This window comes from Schistocerca americana, chromosome 1 (assembly GCF_021461395.2).
Source record: "Schistocerca americana isolate TAMUIC-IGC-003095 chromosome 1, iqSchAmer2.1, whole genome shotgun sequence".
Classification (NCBI taxonomy): domain Eukaryota; kingdom Metazoa; phylum Arthropoda; class Insecta; order Orthoptera; family Acrididae; genus Schistocerca; species Schistocerca americana.
The window spans coordinates 1,143,807,067-1,143,823,973 of NC_060119.1; the positions used below are offsets into that span (position 1 = coordinate 1,143,807,067).

At 44.3% G+C, this 16,907-nt stretch overlaps 1 protein-coding gene across 1 annotated transcript in view; it reads right to left on the bottom strand.

Moving 5' to 3' along the window:
* LOC124551355 (prostaglandin reductase 1-like) overlaps nucleotides 1-9,785 on the bottom strand; it is a 30,666-nt gene extending 20,881 nt beyond the window's left edge. Inside the window, exon 1 of the mRNA XM_047126393.1 lies at nucleotides 9,496-9,785. Coding sequence (XP_046982349.1) covers nucleotides 9,496-9,696 — 201 coding nt within the window. The 5' untranslated portion in view covers nucleotides 9,697-9,785. The remainder of the gene's footprint in view (nucleotides 1-9,495) is intronic.
* Nucleotides 9,786-16,907: the final 7,122 nt, after the last annotated feature.

A 16,907-nucleotide genomic window follows, 5' to 3' on the forward strand; every position in this document is an offset into this window, starting at 1 on the left:
AAATGCTGGTCTTCGGTTTGTCTGTAGAATACTAAGCAAATGCATTTAGTCTACGAAGGAGATGGCTGCAAAAATATTATTGTGACCCATCGTAGAATATTGTTCAAGTATAGGTGACTTGTACCAAGTAGGACCCACAATAACATCATCTACGGAGAAGGACAGCCCGAATGTGTTAGTTGTTTCGAATACAGAGAATGTCATGGAGATGCTGAAGAAATTGAAATGGGAAACGGTTCACGTTAGAAGTGAAAGCCTATTTCAGTAAGTTGCTTTAATTCATGGATCTTGGAATGTAGGACAAACCCCATCCTATCGCTCCCGTAAGGATAACGATAACAAGATTGAGGTAATGGCATTACGCGCGGTGTTGAAACGCTCATCATTCTCGCGGTACACACGTGAATGAAACAGGAAGAAACCCTAATAACTTGCAAAATGGGATTACCCTCTGCTAAGGACTTCTCATAGTTTTTCAAGGTATAGATGTAAATTTAAACGTAGATTTAAATTAGTTACGTTCACGGCAGGGGATTTCGTTTATTGAGAAGAGCCTGTTCCTATCCTCTCGCAATGGGCATAATTTCATAAAAGTTCCTTTCTATGTTACTTAATTTTTGGGCCACAAATTTCTCTCACGTCCATTTTCTGGTATTTTCGGACAAGTAAATTTAGCACACTTCGTTTCCATCCTTCTGTACCACAGCCATAGCTCTCTCGCTTTAGACAGTTACGTTGGAATACCGAATTAACCAGTCATTATAGACTGGAGGATGGTGTGCATTTTGTGTAACACCAGTTTATGGAAGCGATATTTTTCAACAAACCATAACTTCTGATTGATGTGTGAACAATACTGTTACTTCGTGCCGGTCATTGGAAGATCAGTCATTGGTAATGCGTCTCGTCGGTGTTACCACGTGGTTTAGAACTCGGAAGTCTCTTCTTCAGCGAGTTCACCCACGGCGATAAGCAAAATCATTCTTCATTATAAACAGCATTTCAGGATCATCATCTCACTGTACAAAATGGTGAAACGATTTTCTCAAATTTCGTTCTAGGGCGGTCTTACGTGAGCCAGTTTTTCTCGGCAGAAACCAGTATATCACCCGTCTTAATGAACGAGCGACAAGGTGGAGAGGGTATACCCATCAGAGCCCGCCTAGTGGTGGGCACAGATTTCTTCGACAGACCAATAGCGTTCTTATCGGTTATTCCGTTCGTATATACTTAAACAATTGATTCTGTCAAACTATCTGTTTTACTGCTTCACATTCTTCGTCAGAGGGTACTATGATCATTCGTTAGGTTTTTTTTTCGCTCGTTTCCTCATCAGCTGGAGGTGTGGCTTGGTAATCGTGTGCAGTTAGGTTTACTACTGAAATATTTTTATTTCCTGGAAGAAGGCTATTGTGTGTTGTTTAGCAATAAATCCCTGAGTGTTACACATTCGTTTCCTACTTATATGTATGTCTGAAACGGATGGCTAGTAGTTGTGCGCATTTAAAATAATGCAGTATGTGTTTTCAGGAGTTGATGTGAACTTCCTTAGGCGTTTTGTAACGGAAAGGACTTTCGCAGCTCCTGAAGAATACGTAGATGCGTACATTCCTGGAGCACCATTGTTTTCGAAATGGTCCGTGGTATTAATGCTGGTGACGTAAAAATGGTGAATTATTGCGGGAAGCTGGCGTTTTGCCATTGTGATGACGGCCTGAAGACTGAAAAACGCAAATATCGAAATACCTTTTGTTGGACGCCACCCTGTTGAATACCAGAGCACATTTCGAAATTCGCAGATGGTCTTATACCAGCACCGCAGTGATTAGTCTTCGTGCATTCAACAAATATCGACTGTGAGGTACAGTTGACAAGGCATGTAGCGAGCGATCTGTTAAAATCTCTGAACCGTGGAACAGCATTAGGGAATACATTCATACGGATCTCGCGGTATCCATGAGTAACCTCAGACGCATGTCAAGAAGGTTTATTCGAACAACGTCACAGTCAGATATCATCCTCATTCTTACGAATCTGTTCTTGTTCACTGTCCTTAATGATTTCGTCGCTGATCGGACAGTGTTGTTATTTTGGATATTTGTGATAAGATCTTATGGAACCAAACTGCTGAGGTCATCGGTCCCTAAGAATACACACTACTTAATCTAACTTAAACCATCTTACGCTATGGACAGCACACACACCTATGCCCGAGGGAGGACTCGAACCTTTGACATGGGTAGCCGCACGGACCGTGACAAGGCGCTTGAGACCAAGCTGCTAATAGTGTTCTTAGCTCTCATTTCCCATTAACGAACTTTTTCTGAACATCCAGTTAAGGAAAGGAGGAGCTATTATCGAGTCGGTAGGAAGTACCTCTTCAGCAAATACTGAAAGTGCTGAAACTCACATCCATTTTTTACATAAGAAAGCACGGTGAAGACTGCGTCAGAGTATCCTGTATTCCTCTCGTCATTACCAGGCAGTGAAAATTGACACTGGGACTTAAGTTGATGCCCAAGTTATCGTCACTGATTGCACACTGATAAAGCTGGTTTATCGAGTCTGTAAGAATGGGAGAAGACAAATTTCTACAGAGATAAGGCAATCACAATAGACGAAGCGGTGGTTGCCACTGTAAACAATACTACTATCCTAAAGGTATTAGAATACGTTTCCAGAGATACAAGACAACGCTATAAAATCCGTAGACGAAGTTATGGGACTATTTGAATTTTAGTGAAACTGTTGAGTTGACTTGTTTGGCTGCCCAGACCCACACAGTATTTTAGGGCGTTTATTTTATACATTATATGTAACGAATACAACTGGAGACAGGCAGATATGGGAATACGTGTTTAGCGGATATTTTAATACGCCATTAACCACACTACACGTTTGTGACCATCTGTTGACAATTTTCCTTCAATAAAAGGTGTCCCAAGTAACGTAATCTCCGGCAATATTTCATAAAGAGGTTAAGATACCAAAATATAGTGTTGAAAATTTCATACTATGCAGCAAGTCAGTGCCGTTACCTCACGTCTAATAAGTTCAACAACGTAACACAATGTTTCATTACTAGGTGTATTTTATTGCGTATGTACTACTGGTAATGTCAAGACAAATGAAATACCGACTATAAACGTCAATCCTAGGACGTCGTTTTTTGTGTGTTTACAAGTACCGTAATAAAGCTTTAACTAGCATTAACAAAAAAGAGTTGCGTAATGGGTTTTACGTTTACAGGTTTATTTCTGGAATTCTAGTAATCACTGAAACACCGACGAGAAAGTGCTGTAGATAGCTATAAAAATGGCGTAGCAAAATGATAAACAGGAGTCTCATGTCGTAACTGACTTTCTACATTTGAAGAAGAACGAAGTTACAAAATCCAGGCTAAACTGGTGGAGTATATGGCAACAATACACGATTAAATCTATGATGGAGAAAATGAAAATCAGTTATGAGTTAATTGTCAACACTCCGTACAACTTACTGAACCACAACTGTTGAATCCCATTCAAAAAGCTAACCGATCAAGCAGTAGAAACGTTGGAGGTATGTCAGGCCAATCCATGAGACCACTTTTGGCACCTAACACCCTTAGACGGGACTGAGTCTGTTACTATGACGCCGAGGCAAGAGAGAAACGAAGCAGTGGTAAGATGTGGATACAGCACCGCCGAGAATAACGAAGACACAATCGTCATCGGGGAAGGTAATGATGCGTGTGTTTCTTGGAACCTCCATGGTGTTACGGTAACAGGTTAGTCTTGTAAGGAATAAACCATCTAAGGAACATACCACCGAAATCTCTCGACGAGGTTATATGGAAGACTGTCAAAACAAGTCGAAGGAGCCGGCCGGTGTGGCCGAGCGGTTCTAGGCGCTTCAGTCTGGAACCGCGAGACCGATACGGTCGCAGGTTCGAATCCTGCCTCGGGCATGGATGTGTGTGACGTCCTTAGGTTAATTCTAGGGGACTGATGATCTCAGATGTTAAGTCCCATAGTGCACAGAGCCATTTGAACCAAGTCGAAGGAAGCTGTCCAAGAGAGCATATATGTTCCATGACAACGTCCCAGCTCATTCAGTACAGTCAGGACCCAGCCACACATGCCACATCTTTTGGCTGTCAAATTTTGACTCTCGATATGTATTTTACTTGCCTGGCAAGCAGTTAATGATTCCTCTGTCATCTAGGATGGAGAAACCCTGGCGTGGGGTACATTTACACGAAGACATGGGGGTAATTTACAAGGTGAAATAGTTCTAAGGCAGATTTCTACAACCAAGGACTGCGCCAAACCATGCATCATTCAGAAATGTATGTCACATTGAAATGGGTAATATGTAAAGGACTAAAACCATCATTATTTATCAGTGTCGTATCTTGATTTTCTTAGAGTTGATACAACTTTTTAGTACACCTTGTACGTCATGAACATGTAGATATGAAAACACCGGCAGGGGAGACAGGCGAAAGTTGATGAACTTAGCGGTTAGCTCCTATTCATAAACTCATTTTAAAGATAACTTATTTTGCTTTGCACCTATTAAAATGCGTTGTATCTAGTTGCATTAATTTTTATTTTAATCAACCCTCAATTTCTTAACCGATTTTACACATTAATGCGAAATCGTCATCTTAACGCAGAATTAAACCAAGATCAAAATACTTACAAAAGTACTGTTAAAAATCGAATGAATATGTTTTTATTCCTAGAACGTATGAGACAATATTACTTTTGCATTTCAGTGAAAGTATTATAGTGTTGAAATTTAATATATCACTAAAAGAGTTTTTCATCAACAACAATCAACCACAAATTATCGCATTTAAAATATGTCATCATCTCAGCAGGTGCAGCGTTTGCAACACACTGTCGAGGCTTCAGATGGGGGATCAGCATAGAACGCATTTCACATACAAGACATTGCACTATATTTTCATCAGAATATTATCTTTATTGTTTTAACCTGTTTTACTCCTCATTGTTTGCTTCCTTAACAATCAACACTATTTTATAGGTAATTTTATTGAAACAAATGGCAACGGCCTTGCCGCAGTGGATACACCGGTTCCCGTCAGATCACCGAAGTTATGCTCTTCCGGACGTGGCCGACACTTGGATGGGTGACCATCCGGGCCGCCATCCCCCATGCACTGTTGCCATTTGCCGGGGGGCACTCAGCCTCCTGATGCCAACTTAGGAGCTACTCGACCGCATAGTAGCGGCTCCGGTCAAGAAAAATCATCATAACGACCGGGAGAGCGGTATGTTGACCACACGCTCCTCCTATCCGCGTCCTCATATGAGGATGACACGGCGGTCGGATGGTCCCGATGGGCCACTTGTGCCTGAAGACGGAGTGCTTCTGTTAAAATAATTGCGCTTCCCAGTACGCATTTTTCTTTTTACTCATGCATGGCCTTCCTCTAGTCAATGGTTTAAAATCGAAAATAATATGGCAACGTTTCGGCTTTATAGAAACAGCATTTTTCGAAGGTTCTGGTTCTTTATTATGGCCTACTTGATGTTCACCGGACGTGTCTACAAGTTGGCACATACGTGCTGCAGCCTGATTAGCAGTATTTTATTTACAGTTTCAGCGTGTATAATGCGTTCTAGCAGTTCGATAGTAAAATTCTACTAACCTCTCAGGAAATCCTAAGAAGTTTCCGTCTTCTGTTAAAACAGCGGACGGGTTGAGGCCATCTGTTCAGACACTGAAACGGAGGATGAACTAGAAACTCCGAAATACTGAACGTCTTTTCCGAAAATAGTTTCACAAAGAAAACTCAAACTATAGTTCCTCCTTAAAATAATCGCGCGAACGACAATATGGCAGTTAGTGATCAGGAGACAGAAGAGTAAGTCAAATAGTGCATCAGAGGGAAGGCCTCTGGACCCGACGAGATAACAATACGATTCCACAGACAATATACGAAATAAGTCGCACTTCTTGTGACGAGAGTGTACGGTAGGTCTCTGGAGGAGGGAAGCGTTCATAATGATTGGAAAAAAGAACAGATCATTTTCGTTTTCAAGGAGGACCGTCGATTGGTTCAAAATGGCTCTGAGCACTATGGGACTTAACATCTCAGGTCATCAGTCCCCAAGAACTTAGAACTACTTAAACCTAACTAACCTAAGGACATCACACACATCCATGCCCGAGGCAGGATTCGAACCTGCGACCGTAGCGGTCACGCGGTTCCAGACTGAAGCGCCTAGAACCGCTCGGCGACCAGCGGCCGGCACCGTCGAATGGACACACAAAACTAAGGACAAGTGTGTCTGATGTTGATTTGTTGTAGGATTCTGAAACGCGTTTTGTGCTCCTGTATTATGAAATTTGTGGACGCCAGAAATATCATCTGTAGGAATCAACATAGCCCAGAAAACAATGCTTGTTTTACACCCAGATTGCTCTGTTCCTGCACGAATCGCAAAAAACAGAAGATGCATTCGCCCAGGTAGCTCGGGTGTTTCTTGACTACCTGTAGGCTTTCGATACATTTGCGCACTGCCACCTAGTGAATCAAATAAGACCTTAATACTACGCGAAACTGTGTAGTTACACGACTGCAGAATAATCACTTGATGAAGTTAATTCCATAAAATATCTAGGAGTGCGAATACGGAACGATTTAAAGGGCGGTGTCCACACAAAATTATTCGCGGGTAACGCTGATGCCAGACTGAGATTCAAGGGAAGAAGTGTCAGGAAATTTAGTCCGTCGACAAAGGAGGTAGCTTACAGAATCATCTTTTGACAAATTGTTGACTATTGTTTGGCGGCCTTGTATCTCTGTCGGATATGCTTGGCATATCAAACAGAGGAGATCCAAAAAAGATCCCCACATTTCATCATAGGTTCATTTAGTTCCCTCGGAGGTACTCAGCCAAATGCCAAGGAAGACGCTGTAAAAGAGGCGAACGCATCACAGGTGTGGTCTGCCGTTTAAGTTCCTAGAGCGTACGTTCCTAGACGAGTCAATCTATGCATTGCTTCCTCCTATATAGATCTCGCGAAAAGCGCATGACGATAAAACGGGAGAGACTGAAGCCCGCAGAGAAACTAACCAGCAATCATTCTTCCCGCGAGCCACTCGCCACTGGAACAGACGCTTGTGCTCAAAATACCCTCCGCCACGCACCATAAGAGGGCTTGTAGAGTATAGATGTACACTATGTCATCAAAAGCATCCGGACACGCCCAAAAACATACGTTTTTCATATTAGGTGTATTGTGCTGCCACCTAGTGCCAGGTACTCTATATCAACGACCCTGTCAGCCATTACACATAGTAAGAGAGCGGAATGGGGCGCTCCGTGGAACCCACGGACTTGGAACGTGGTCAGGTGATTAGATATCGCTTGTCATACGTCTGTACGTGAGATTTCCACACTCCTAAACGTCCCTATGTCCACTGTTTCAGAGGCGATAGTGAAGTGGAAATGTTAAGGGACACATACAGCAGAAAATAGAACAGGCCGATTTCGTCTGTTGAATGACAGAGACCGTCGGCAGTTGTAGAAGGTCGTAACGTGTAATAGGCAGACATCTATCCAGACCATTACATAGGAATTCCAAACGACATCAGAATATACTGCAAGTACTATGACAGTTAGGTGCCGGCCAGTGTGGCCGAGTGGTTCTAGGCGCTTCAGTCTGCAACCGCGGGACCACTACGGTCGCAGGTTCGAATCCTGTCTTGGGCATGGATGTGTGTGATGTCCTTAGGTTAGTTAGGTTTAAGTAGTTCTAAGTTCTAGGGGACTGATGACCTCAGATGTTATGTCCCATAGTGCTCAGAGCCAATTGAACCATTTGAACAGTTAGGTGGGTGGAGAGAAAACTTGGATTTCAAGGTCGAGTGGCTGCTCATAAACCAAACATCGAGCCAGTAAATGCCAAACGACGCTTCGCTTGGGGTAAAGAGCGTAAACATTGGACCATTGAACAGTGAAAAAACGTTGTGTGGAGTGACGAATCACAGTACACAATGTGGCGATCCGATGGCACGGTGTGTCAATTGCAAATGCCCGGTAAACGTCATCTGCCAGGGTGTGTATTGCCAACACTAAAATTCGGAGGCGGTGCAGTTATGGTGTGGTCCTGTTTTTCATGGAGGGGACTTGCACCATATGTTGTTTTGCGTGGCACTATTACAGCACAGGCCTACACTGATGTTTTAAGCGCCTTCTGGCTTTTCACTGATGAAAAGTAATTCGGGGATGGCATCTTTCAACATGATCGAGCACCTGTTCATAATGGACCTCCTGTGGGGGAGTGGTTACACGACAATAACGTCCTTGTAATGGACTGGCCTGCACAGAATCCTGACCTGAGTCCTATAGAACACCTTTGGGATGGTTTGGAACGCCGACTGGTGCCAGGCCTCACCGACCGACATCGATGCCTCTACTTAGTGAAGAACTCCGCGAAGAATGGGCTGCCATTGCCCGAGAAACCTTCAAGCACCTGACTGAACGCATCCCTGCAACAGTGGAAGCTGTCATCATGGCTAATGGTGGGCCAAAACAATATTGAATTCCAGCATTACCGATGGAGGGTGCCATGAACTTGTAAGTCGTTTTCAGCCAGGTGTCCGGACACTTCTGATCACATAGTGTAGATGCAGATGTAGATTTCCGTTACAAGAACACGACGTGTGGTTTTTGCAGCAGCAAGGTCATTTTAATTAAATATTCTTTGAACGAAGTAACGGCTTCATTAACTATAACTTCACTAAAATTAGCAGTGCTCAGTTTCTGAAGAAGGCATCTTTTCCTATACAACTTACCCACTCCTCTATGTTAAAAATGCATGTTTCTTCATTTAAGGATGACAAGAATAAACCATGCGCACATAGTGTCCGTGAAACGGATACTGCTTGCTTAGTCACACATAACAGACAATAACAAACTATGTTGCTAGATACTCCACAAGTGCTTATGTTGAATGTCTTTGAAAATCATAAAACGCGAAGCAGTGACACGACATTTACATTGCTCACACCGGACTGGTGACAGCGAATTCACTGTGTTCCACGTTGATATGTATTGGCAGTATTCGTCCTGTGTTGCTCCCTAAAAGTCTGAACTTAAACTACGTGTTTTGTCTTCTTAACTCTCTCGTTAACTTGTCATGGTTCCAATGAAACTCAGATTCCTACATTTCGACAGGTCTGATAAAGTCTCATGTGTATTTCTGCTATGACGGGTGCATTTAAGACCTTCAGAAGAAATGACTTTTTCATAAGTGAGAATATTTTACTCCTCTAAATAAATCTGACGGAAACATTAGTCTTTCAAATAACCAGCAACTGTTCTGTGCTTCTTGCCTGCTGTAACAATATTTGAAGATTACAGAGAAAGAAGGGGGAAGTACACAAGTACGATAAGAATTGGAAGCCTAATGCTTCTAGTCAGGACAATAAGAATGGACATCATTTAGTTTCATCTTCTTGATGAATCATACCTGTGATCCGATCATGGTGGCGCCGACCTTGTGCCTCTGTGAGTACGCCCTCTGGTACGGGTCCACGCTGATGTATTCTGCCTCGCACAGTATTTGGCCATCCTGTAGCGTCGGCAGTTCTTCGGTCTCGATTTTGAAGTCGGTGACTTTGGGCTCTCCCTTGAAGAGACTCGCGATGACGATTTTTCGTCCCTTCGGCATCACTGGTGGCTTCTGACCTGCGCGGTAGGAAAGACGACGAAGCTAAGCAGTTGTCAACCGACTATCGGTACGGTGTCGTGTTAAGATGACGCACTGGTTCGCTACCAGCGGCCGAGTTACTTTGCGTGAGGTTTTATGCCGGCGTTTAGTGAGATAAGGAGATAACGTAGAGCGCCCCATATTAGATAAGTCGACAGTCACGCATTCACCGGCTGCCCATATCAGTCCACTTCTCTGTAACAATAGCACGACAGGCAGAAGCGTGCGCGACATCCGTAAATGTATGCTCCAGATTGCTTGATGATCCTGTCGAGCGAATGAATGTCGCGGCTTTCATTTACGTAATTCTTGAGATCCGCCTACTTGCCCCTCGAATAAATTAAAATTGACAAAAAAATGGCAAATTTCTAACTAAAATATCATACATTTCAAAATTTACTAGTAACATGTAAAATTTTGAACAACGGTTTGGCACCACATGATTTATAAGGTAGGTTACCTTCTATTATAGAAGGGCCACAGCGAGCACGCAGAAGTACCACAACACGACGTATCCTTGACTCGACTATTGTCTGAAGTAGTGCTGGAGAGAACTGACACCATGAATCCAGCAGGGCTGTCTATAAATCCGTAACAGTACAATGGGGTAGAGGTCTCGTCTGAACAGCTCGTTGTAAAGTATCTCAGATATGCTCAATAATATTTATGATTGGTGGTTTGGTACCCAGTGGAAGTGTTTAAATTCAGAAGCGTGTTCCTGGAGTCACTCTGTAGCAGTTCTGGACATGTAGGGTGTCGCACTGTCCTGCTGGAACTTCCCAAGTCCGCCGGAATGCACAATGCGCATGAATGGATGCAGGTGATTAGACAGAATGCTCACGTACGTGTCACCTATCAGAGTCGTATCTAACAGTATGGGGGGTCTCATATTACTCCAACTGCACACACACCACACCATTACAGAGCCTCCACCAGCTTGAACAGTCCCTTGCTGACATGCAGCCTCCATCAATCCGTGAAGTTGTCCCCATACCCGAACACGTCCATCCGCTCTATACAATTTGAAACACGACTCGTCCGACAAGGCAACATGTTTCGAGTCATCAACAGTCCAATGTCGGTGTTGACGGACTGAGGGGACGAGTAAACCTTTGTGTCGTGCATTCACCAATGGAACTCGAGTGGGCCTTCAGTTCCGAAAGCCCATTTCGATGACGTTTCGTTGAATGGTTCGCATGCTGACAATTTTTGATGGCCCAGAATTGAAATCTGCAGCAACTGACTCAAGCGTTGCACTTCTGTCACGTTGAACGATTCTCTTCAGTCGTTGGCCCCGTTCTTGCAGGGTCTTTTTCCGGCCGCAGCAATGTCTGAGATTTGATGTTTTACGGAATTTACTGATATTCATGGTAAACACGTGGAATGGTCGTACGGGAGAATCCCCACTTCATTGCTACCTCGGAGATGCTGTGTGCCATCGATCGTGCGCCGACTGTAACACCACGTTCAGACTCACTTAAATCTTGATAACCTGCCAGTGTAGCAGCAGGAACCGAACTAACAACCGCGCCAGACATTTGTTGTCTTACGTAGGCATTGCCGACTAAAGCGCCGTATTTTACCTGTGTAAATATCTCTGTATCCGAATACGTACGCCTATGCGAGTTTCTTTGGTGCTTCAATGTATAATCAGCTTGTGATGCAATGAAGGAAAGTACATCCACTCCACCACGTGAATACTCGCTGATTTTAACATTGAGGTAGGTGAAACTGAAGTATTACAATTTTAATTCACGAAGTTATACGCAGTAACACAGCAAATTCGTGGTATATTAACCTTGTTTGCAATGGGGACTGAACCGAAAGTTTCGTTTTATCTGATTCACGTTGAATTGAAACGTAGTTATCACAGCAATAACGAGTCCTTCATGTATTACAAGCCTGCCTCATTTTACCAGTGGCTTTCCAAAGAGATCAGAGGTACCGACAGATTTTCCGGGCACCATCTTTCTCGTAGGTTGGAAAACTGCCCCTAATGGTGGAAGCACTATCGTTGATCCACAACATGAGGATAGAGATGTCAATGGAAATCACGCCATTTAACACATGTAATACGCATTCACGGCGAACGTGGATTTTTATTGAAACAGATCCGATAATATTGTCTCTATCGGCAAAAAATTTAAGGGGACTGGTCGAGGAGAGGTGACCACGACTTTGAACTTAAGTAATAGCAGGCTGCATCAAACCAAATCATGAAACGCGTTACATGGTAAGTAATGCATAGCTTTCTGGTTGGTTACGAATGTTGTATCCTATTTGGGGACAACTATGTATCAGAAATCATTTCAGGTTATTCACATTTAATTGTAGTATCTCGTTAGACGAGTAGTTTTCCATGAACATTGTACATGCACATACTTAAACAGCAAATTAACGTTGGTCTTACCAGCAAAAGATGAAAATATTAATAATTGTTTCGCAATCTGAAATCTCCCTCACTCTATGCTCAAAAACAAGCTAAATATTGAAAACTATTCAAAAGCTAAGATTCCACAAAAAGTTTTATTCAAGACAACCGGTTTCAACAGTCTTAGCTGTCATCCTCAAGTCTTAAAAATGTTTTGGTAGTAAGACATGTTCATTTTACGCTGAACGTCATGCACAATATGTCAAGTGGATAAAACTCAGCACTTCATAAGCGTTTGCCATTACTAAAAAGTTTATAATGTGCTGAAATTTATCCACTTGTCATCATGTGCATGAAGTTCAGCGTAAAATAAAAAAATGCTTAAAATCTGAGCATGACAGCTAAGACTGCTGCAACCAGTTGTCTTGAATAAAACATATTTTATGCGATCGTGGCTTTTGAGTGATTTTAAACAATTAGAAAAATCGCACTTAAATACTCTTATAATGAGAAAAGTCGAGTTAAATATTGGCAGGTTAATGTTTTAATCATAAGGCAAAAGATAAATCAACTTAAGGATTAGGCCGAAAAGGCGTTAACCTTCCAGGAATGTTATTACAACCTCCACTCGATGAGTGAAATAGCTAGCCAGCAAGATGGGAGGATTGTACTGAATAAATGTTCAGCTAAACTTCAGTTTCTAATTATATTAAGAGTTTGAATACGACTGAATGTAGAATTCGATACGTTCATGCACTTGAAGGTTTGATGTCTTCTAGAAATTATAACAGCTACTATTGGCTACTGAAACCGTATAGTCGTTTTAATCTGAAATCTGGCTACCAGCGTAATCACTAATAACTGCAGCAAATGAGAAATGGGGGACAGTTTACGCATAGTGGTGCAAGAGGTTCGCCCATTCAGGCGTGAAAGGCTCTCAAGACGAACTGGGATATTCCGAGGATCAAGTTCCAAAAACTCCTCTTCAGTCACGTTCTGATATTTCTGTTACACTTGTGTCAATGCAGGGCTTTCTGAGCGACGTGTCTGAATGGGCTCTCTCCTTATCGCTAGAAGGCATTACCGCGCTGTTGTCATTTCTGTCGCACGACATTCGTGAGACCTACTCGTATATAAATAGGAATCTGTGGAGCCACTACAGAGAGAAGACGCCGGTTTCTCACTCACAGTCGCAATGTTGCAGCAGACGAGGAAAATCTATTTCAATGAATCTTCACCAACATTCCGCCAGCTATCTTAGGGTGTGTAGCAGAGAATACTTTTGGTACCACTCGCATTTTCCATTTTTCTACACAATTTACGAATGGTGGGGTGTGCTCTAATTTTTCAGATTTCTTCGACGTGCTCATTTCGTGAGACGTAAGTGTGACGAATTAATTTGTTGCCAGACTCGAAGTTTCAGCAGTAACCTTTTCCGCCATACACGGTGCCCCTTTTGTTGGGGCTAGAATAGAATGTTGTTGGGCATCTTCGTAACGATACCACGCTTACTGACGCGACCATGACAAAATATGTTGCTCTTCATAGTGCTTTTCTACGTCTTCTGTTAATACGTCATACTAAGTACCAGACTGATGAACAGTGCTTAGGAATCTCTTGAAAAATATTTTGTGAGCCATATCTTTCGTGGATGTACTAAGTTTTCTTAAGATCCCTCCAATCAATTTCTGTCTGGAATTTTCTTATTGTGCGGTTTATTTCATGTTATTCAGCCTTACAGAGATTTTACGCCAATAGCGTAATCCTGCAGTAATGGATCTTCTCCCAAGTCTACGTGCAATACGTTACGTTTATTTACGTTTAGGGTCTACTGCCGGTCCGTCTACCTACCGTCAAATCTCCACAGATCTTCCTGCACTTCACTGCAACCCTCTGGTGTTGGAACCCTTCCTGTAGGGAACTTCCGTCTTCAATAAGCCTCAAACAGCTTCCCAACTTATGCATACGAGATCATTTATAGACTGATTACCCAGAACGTTATGACCACCTACCATAGCTGATATGTCGACCTTTGGAACGGATAACAGCGGCGACCGTCGTTGCGTGGAAGCAATGGGGCCTTCGTAGGTCGCTGGAGGGAGTTGGCACCACACCTGCACACACAAGTCAACTAAATACCACAAATTTCGTTGAGAGTGGGGGTGGGGGGGGGGGAGAGATGAGCTCTGACGTCATGTTCAATCACATTCCAGATATGCTGGATCGGGATCAGATTTGGTGAGTTCCATGGTCAGTGCACGAATTGAAACTTGCCAGTGTGTTGCTAGAACCACTCCACCATACACCTGCACATGTGACGTTTCGAACTATCTTGCTTAAAACTGCCACTGCCTTTGGAAACACCAGCATCATGAAGTGATGTACACGGTCTTCCAACAGCGTACGATACTGCCTGGCCACCACTGTGCCTTGTATCAACTTCGCTGGACTTATGGACTTCCCCAGAGCATAAAGGAGCCGCCGACAACTCATGTTCGTGTCGCAGTACAAGTGTCAAGGAGCTGTTCTCCTGGAAAAAGACCGAGTCACCCTCTCCCATCGGCATGATGAAGAAGATTTTGGCGTTCATCAGACGATGCAACGCTCTGCAACTTCATCAACTTCAAGTACCGATGGTTACGTGCCCATTTCAGCCGTACTAACCGATGTCGTGCATTTAACATTGGCACATGCATAGACCTTCGGCTGCGGAGGCGCATCATTAGGAGTGTTCGGTGCACTTTGCATACAGACACACTTGTACTCTGCCCAGAATTAATGTATGACGTTAGTTCAACAACAGGTAGCCATCTGTCCTGTTTCAGAAGTCTGCTCAGCCTACGACGTCAGAAGTCTGTAATGAGCGGTGGCCGTCCAACCCCACGAAGTATGGACGTGGTTTCACCTTTGTTTCGCCACGTGTTCAAGACACCCACCACAGCATCCGTCGAACACTCGACAGGTCGCGCAGTTTATGAAATGCTTGTGCCGAATCTCCAGGCCATCACCATCCGATCTCGGCCAGATTCAGATTTATCTCTCGCTTTCACCACACTACACATAGACAACACGCTCACTGACATTAAGTGCACCTTGCGTGTGCCTGACTAGCAGTCATTCCTCGCCTGGTGACACTGCTATCGGCTGGACGGGATTACATCGAATGTGGGTCAGTAGTCATAATGTCCTGGCTAATCAATGGGTATTTTGTTACGGAGTAACAAAAATCGAGTCCTAATCCGGACTCAGGATCGATTCATATGTCAATGTGAAGTAACGTAGCTGGATGAAACTGGGATAATGCATTTGAAGAATTGCTAAGGTTTAGTGCATAAAATAACTGAAAGAAATGTGCAACCAGACGATCAGATATGACATGTTAGTAACAAACAATAATTTCACTGAAGTCATTGTAATTTATGATGGTTTCTCGAAATAACGAACGGTGTAATACACTCCTGGAAATTGAAATAAGAACACCGTGAATTCATTGTCCCAGGAAGGGGAAACTTTATTGACACATTCCTGGGGTCAGATACATCACATGATCACACTGTCAGAACCACAGGCACATAGACACAGGCAACAGAGCATGCACAATGTCGGCACTAGTACAGTGTATATCCACCTTTCGCAGCAATGCAGGCTGCTATTCTCCCATGGAGACGATCGTAGAGATGCTGGATGTAGTCCTGTGGAACGGCTTGCCATGCCATTTCCACCTGGCGCCTCAGTTGGACCAGCGTTCGTGCTGGACGTGCAGACAGCGTGAGACGACGCTTCATCCAGTCCCAAACATGCTCAATGGGGGACAGATCCGGAGATCTTGCTGGCCAGGGTAGTTGACTTACACCTTCTAGAGCACGTTGGGTGGCACGGGATACATACGGACGTGCATTGTCCTGTTGGAACAGCAAGTTCCCTTGCCGGTCTAGGAATGGTAGAACGATGGGTTCGATGACGGTTTGGATGTACCGTGCACTATTCAGTGTCCCCTCGACGATCACCAGTGGTGTACGGCCAGTGTAGGAGATCGCTCCCCACACCATGATGCCGGGTGTTGGCCCTGTGTGCCTCGGTCGTATGCAGTCCTGATTGTGTCGCTCACCTGCACGGCGCCAAACACGCATACGACCATCATTGGCACCAAGGCAGAAGCGACTCTCATCGCTGAAGACGACACGTCTCCATTCGTCCCTCCATTCACGCCTGTCGCGACACCACTGGAAGCGGGCTGCACGATGTTAGGGCGTGAGCGGAAGACGGCCTAACGGTGTGCGGGACCGTAGCCCAGCTTCATGGAGACGGTTGCGAATGGTCCTCGCCGATACCCCAGGAGCAACAGTGTTCCTAATTTGCTGGGAAGTGGCGGTGCGGTCCCCTACGGCACTGCGTAGGATCCTACGGTCTTGGCGTGCATCCGTGCGTCGCTGCGGTCCGGTCCCAGGTCGACGGGCACGTGCACCTTCCGCCGACCACTGGCGACAACATCGATGTACTGTGGAGACCTCACGCCCCACGTGTTGAGCAATTCGGCGGTACGTCCACTCGGCCTCCCGCATGCCCACTATACGCCCTCGCTCAAAGTCCGTCAACTGCACATACGGTTCACGTCCACGCTGTCGCGGCATGTTACCAGTGTTAAAGACTGCGATGGAGCTCCGTATGCCACGGCAAACTGGCTGACACTGACGGCGGCGGTGCACAAATGCTGCACAGCGGTTCCTGGTGTGTCCGCTGTGCCGTGCGTGTGATCATTGCTTGTACAGCCCTCTCGCAGTGTCCGGAGCAAGTATGGTGG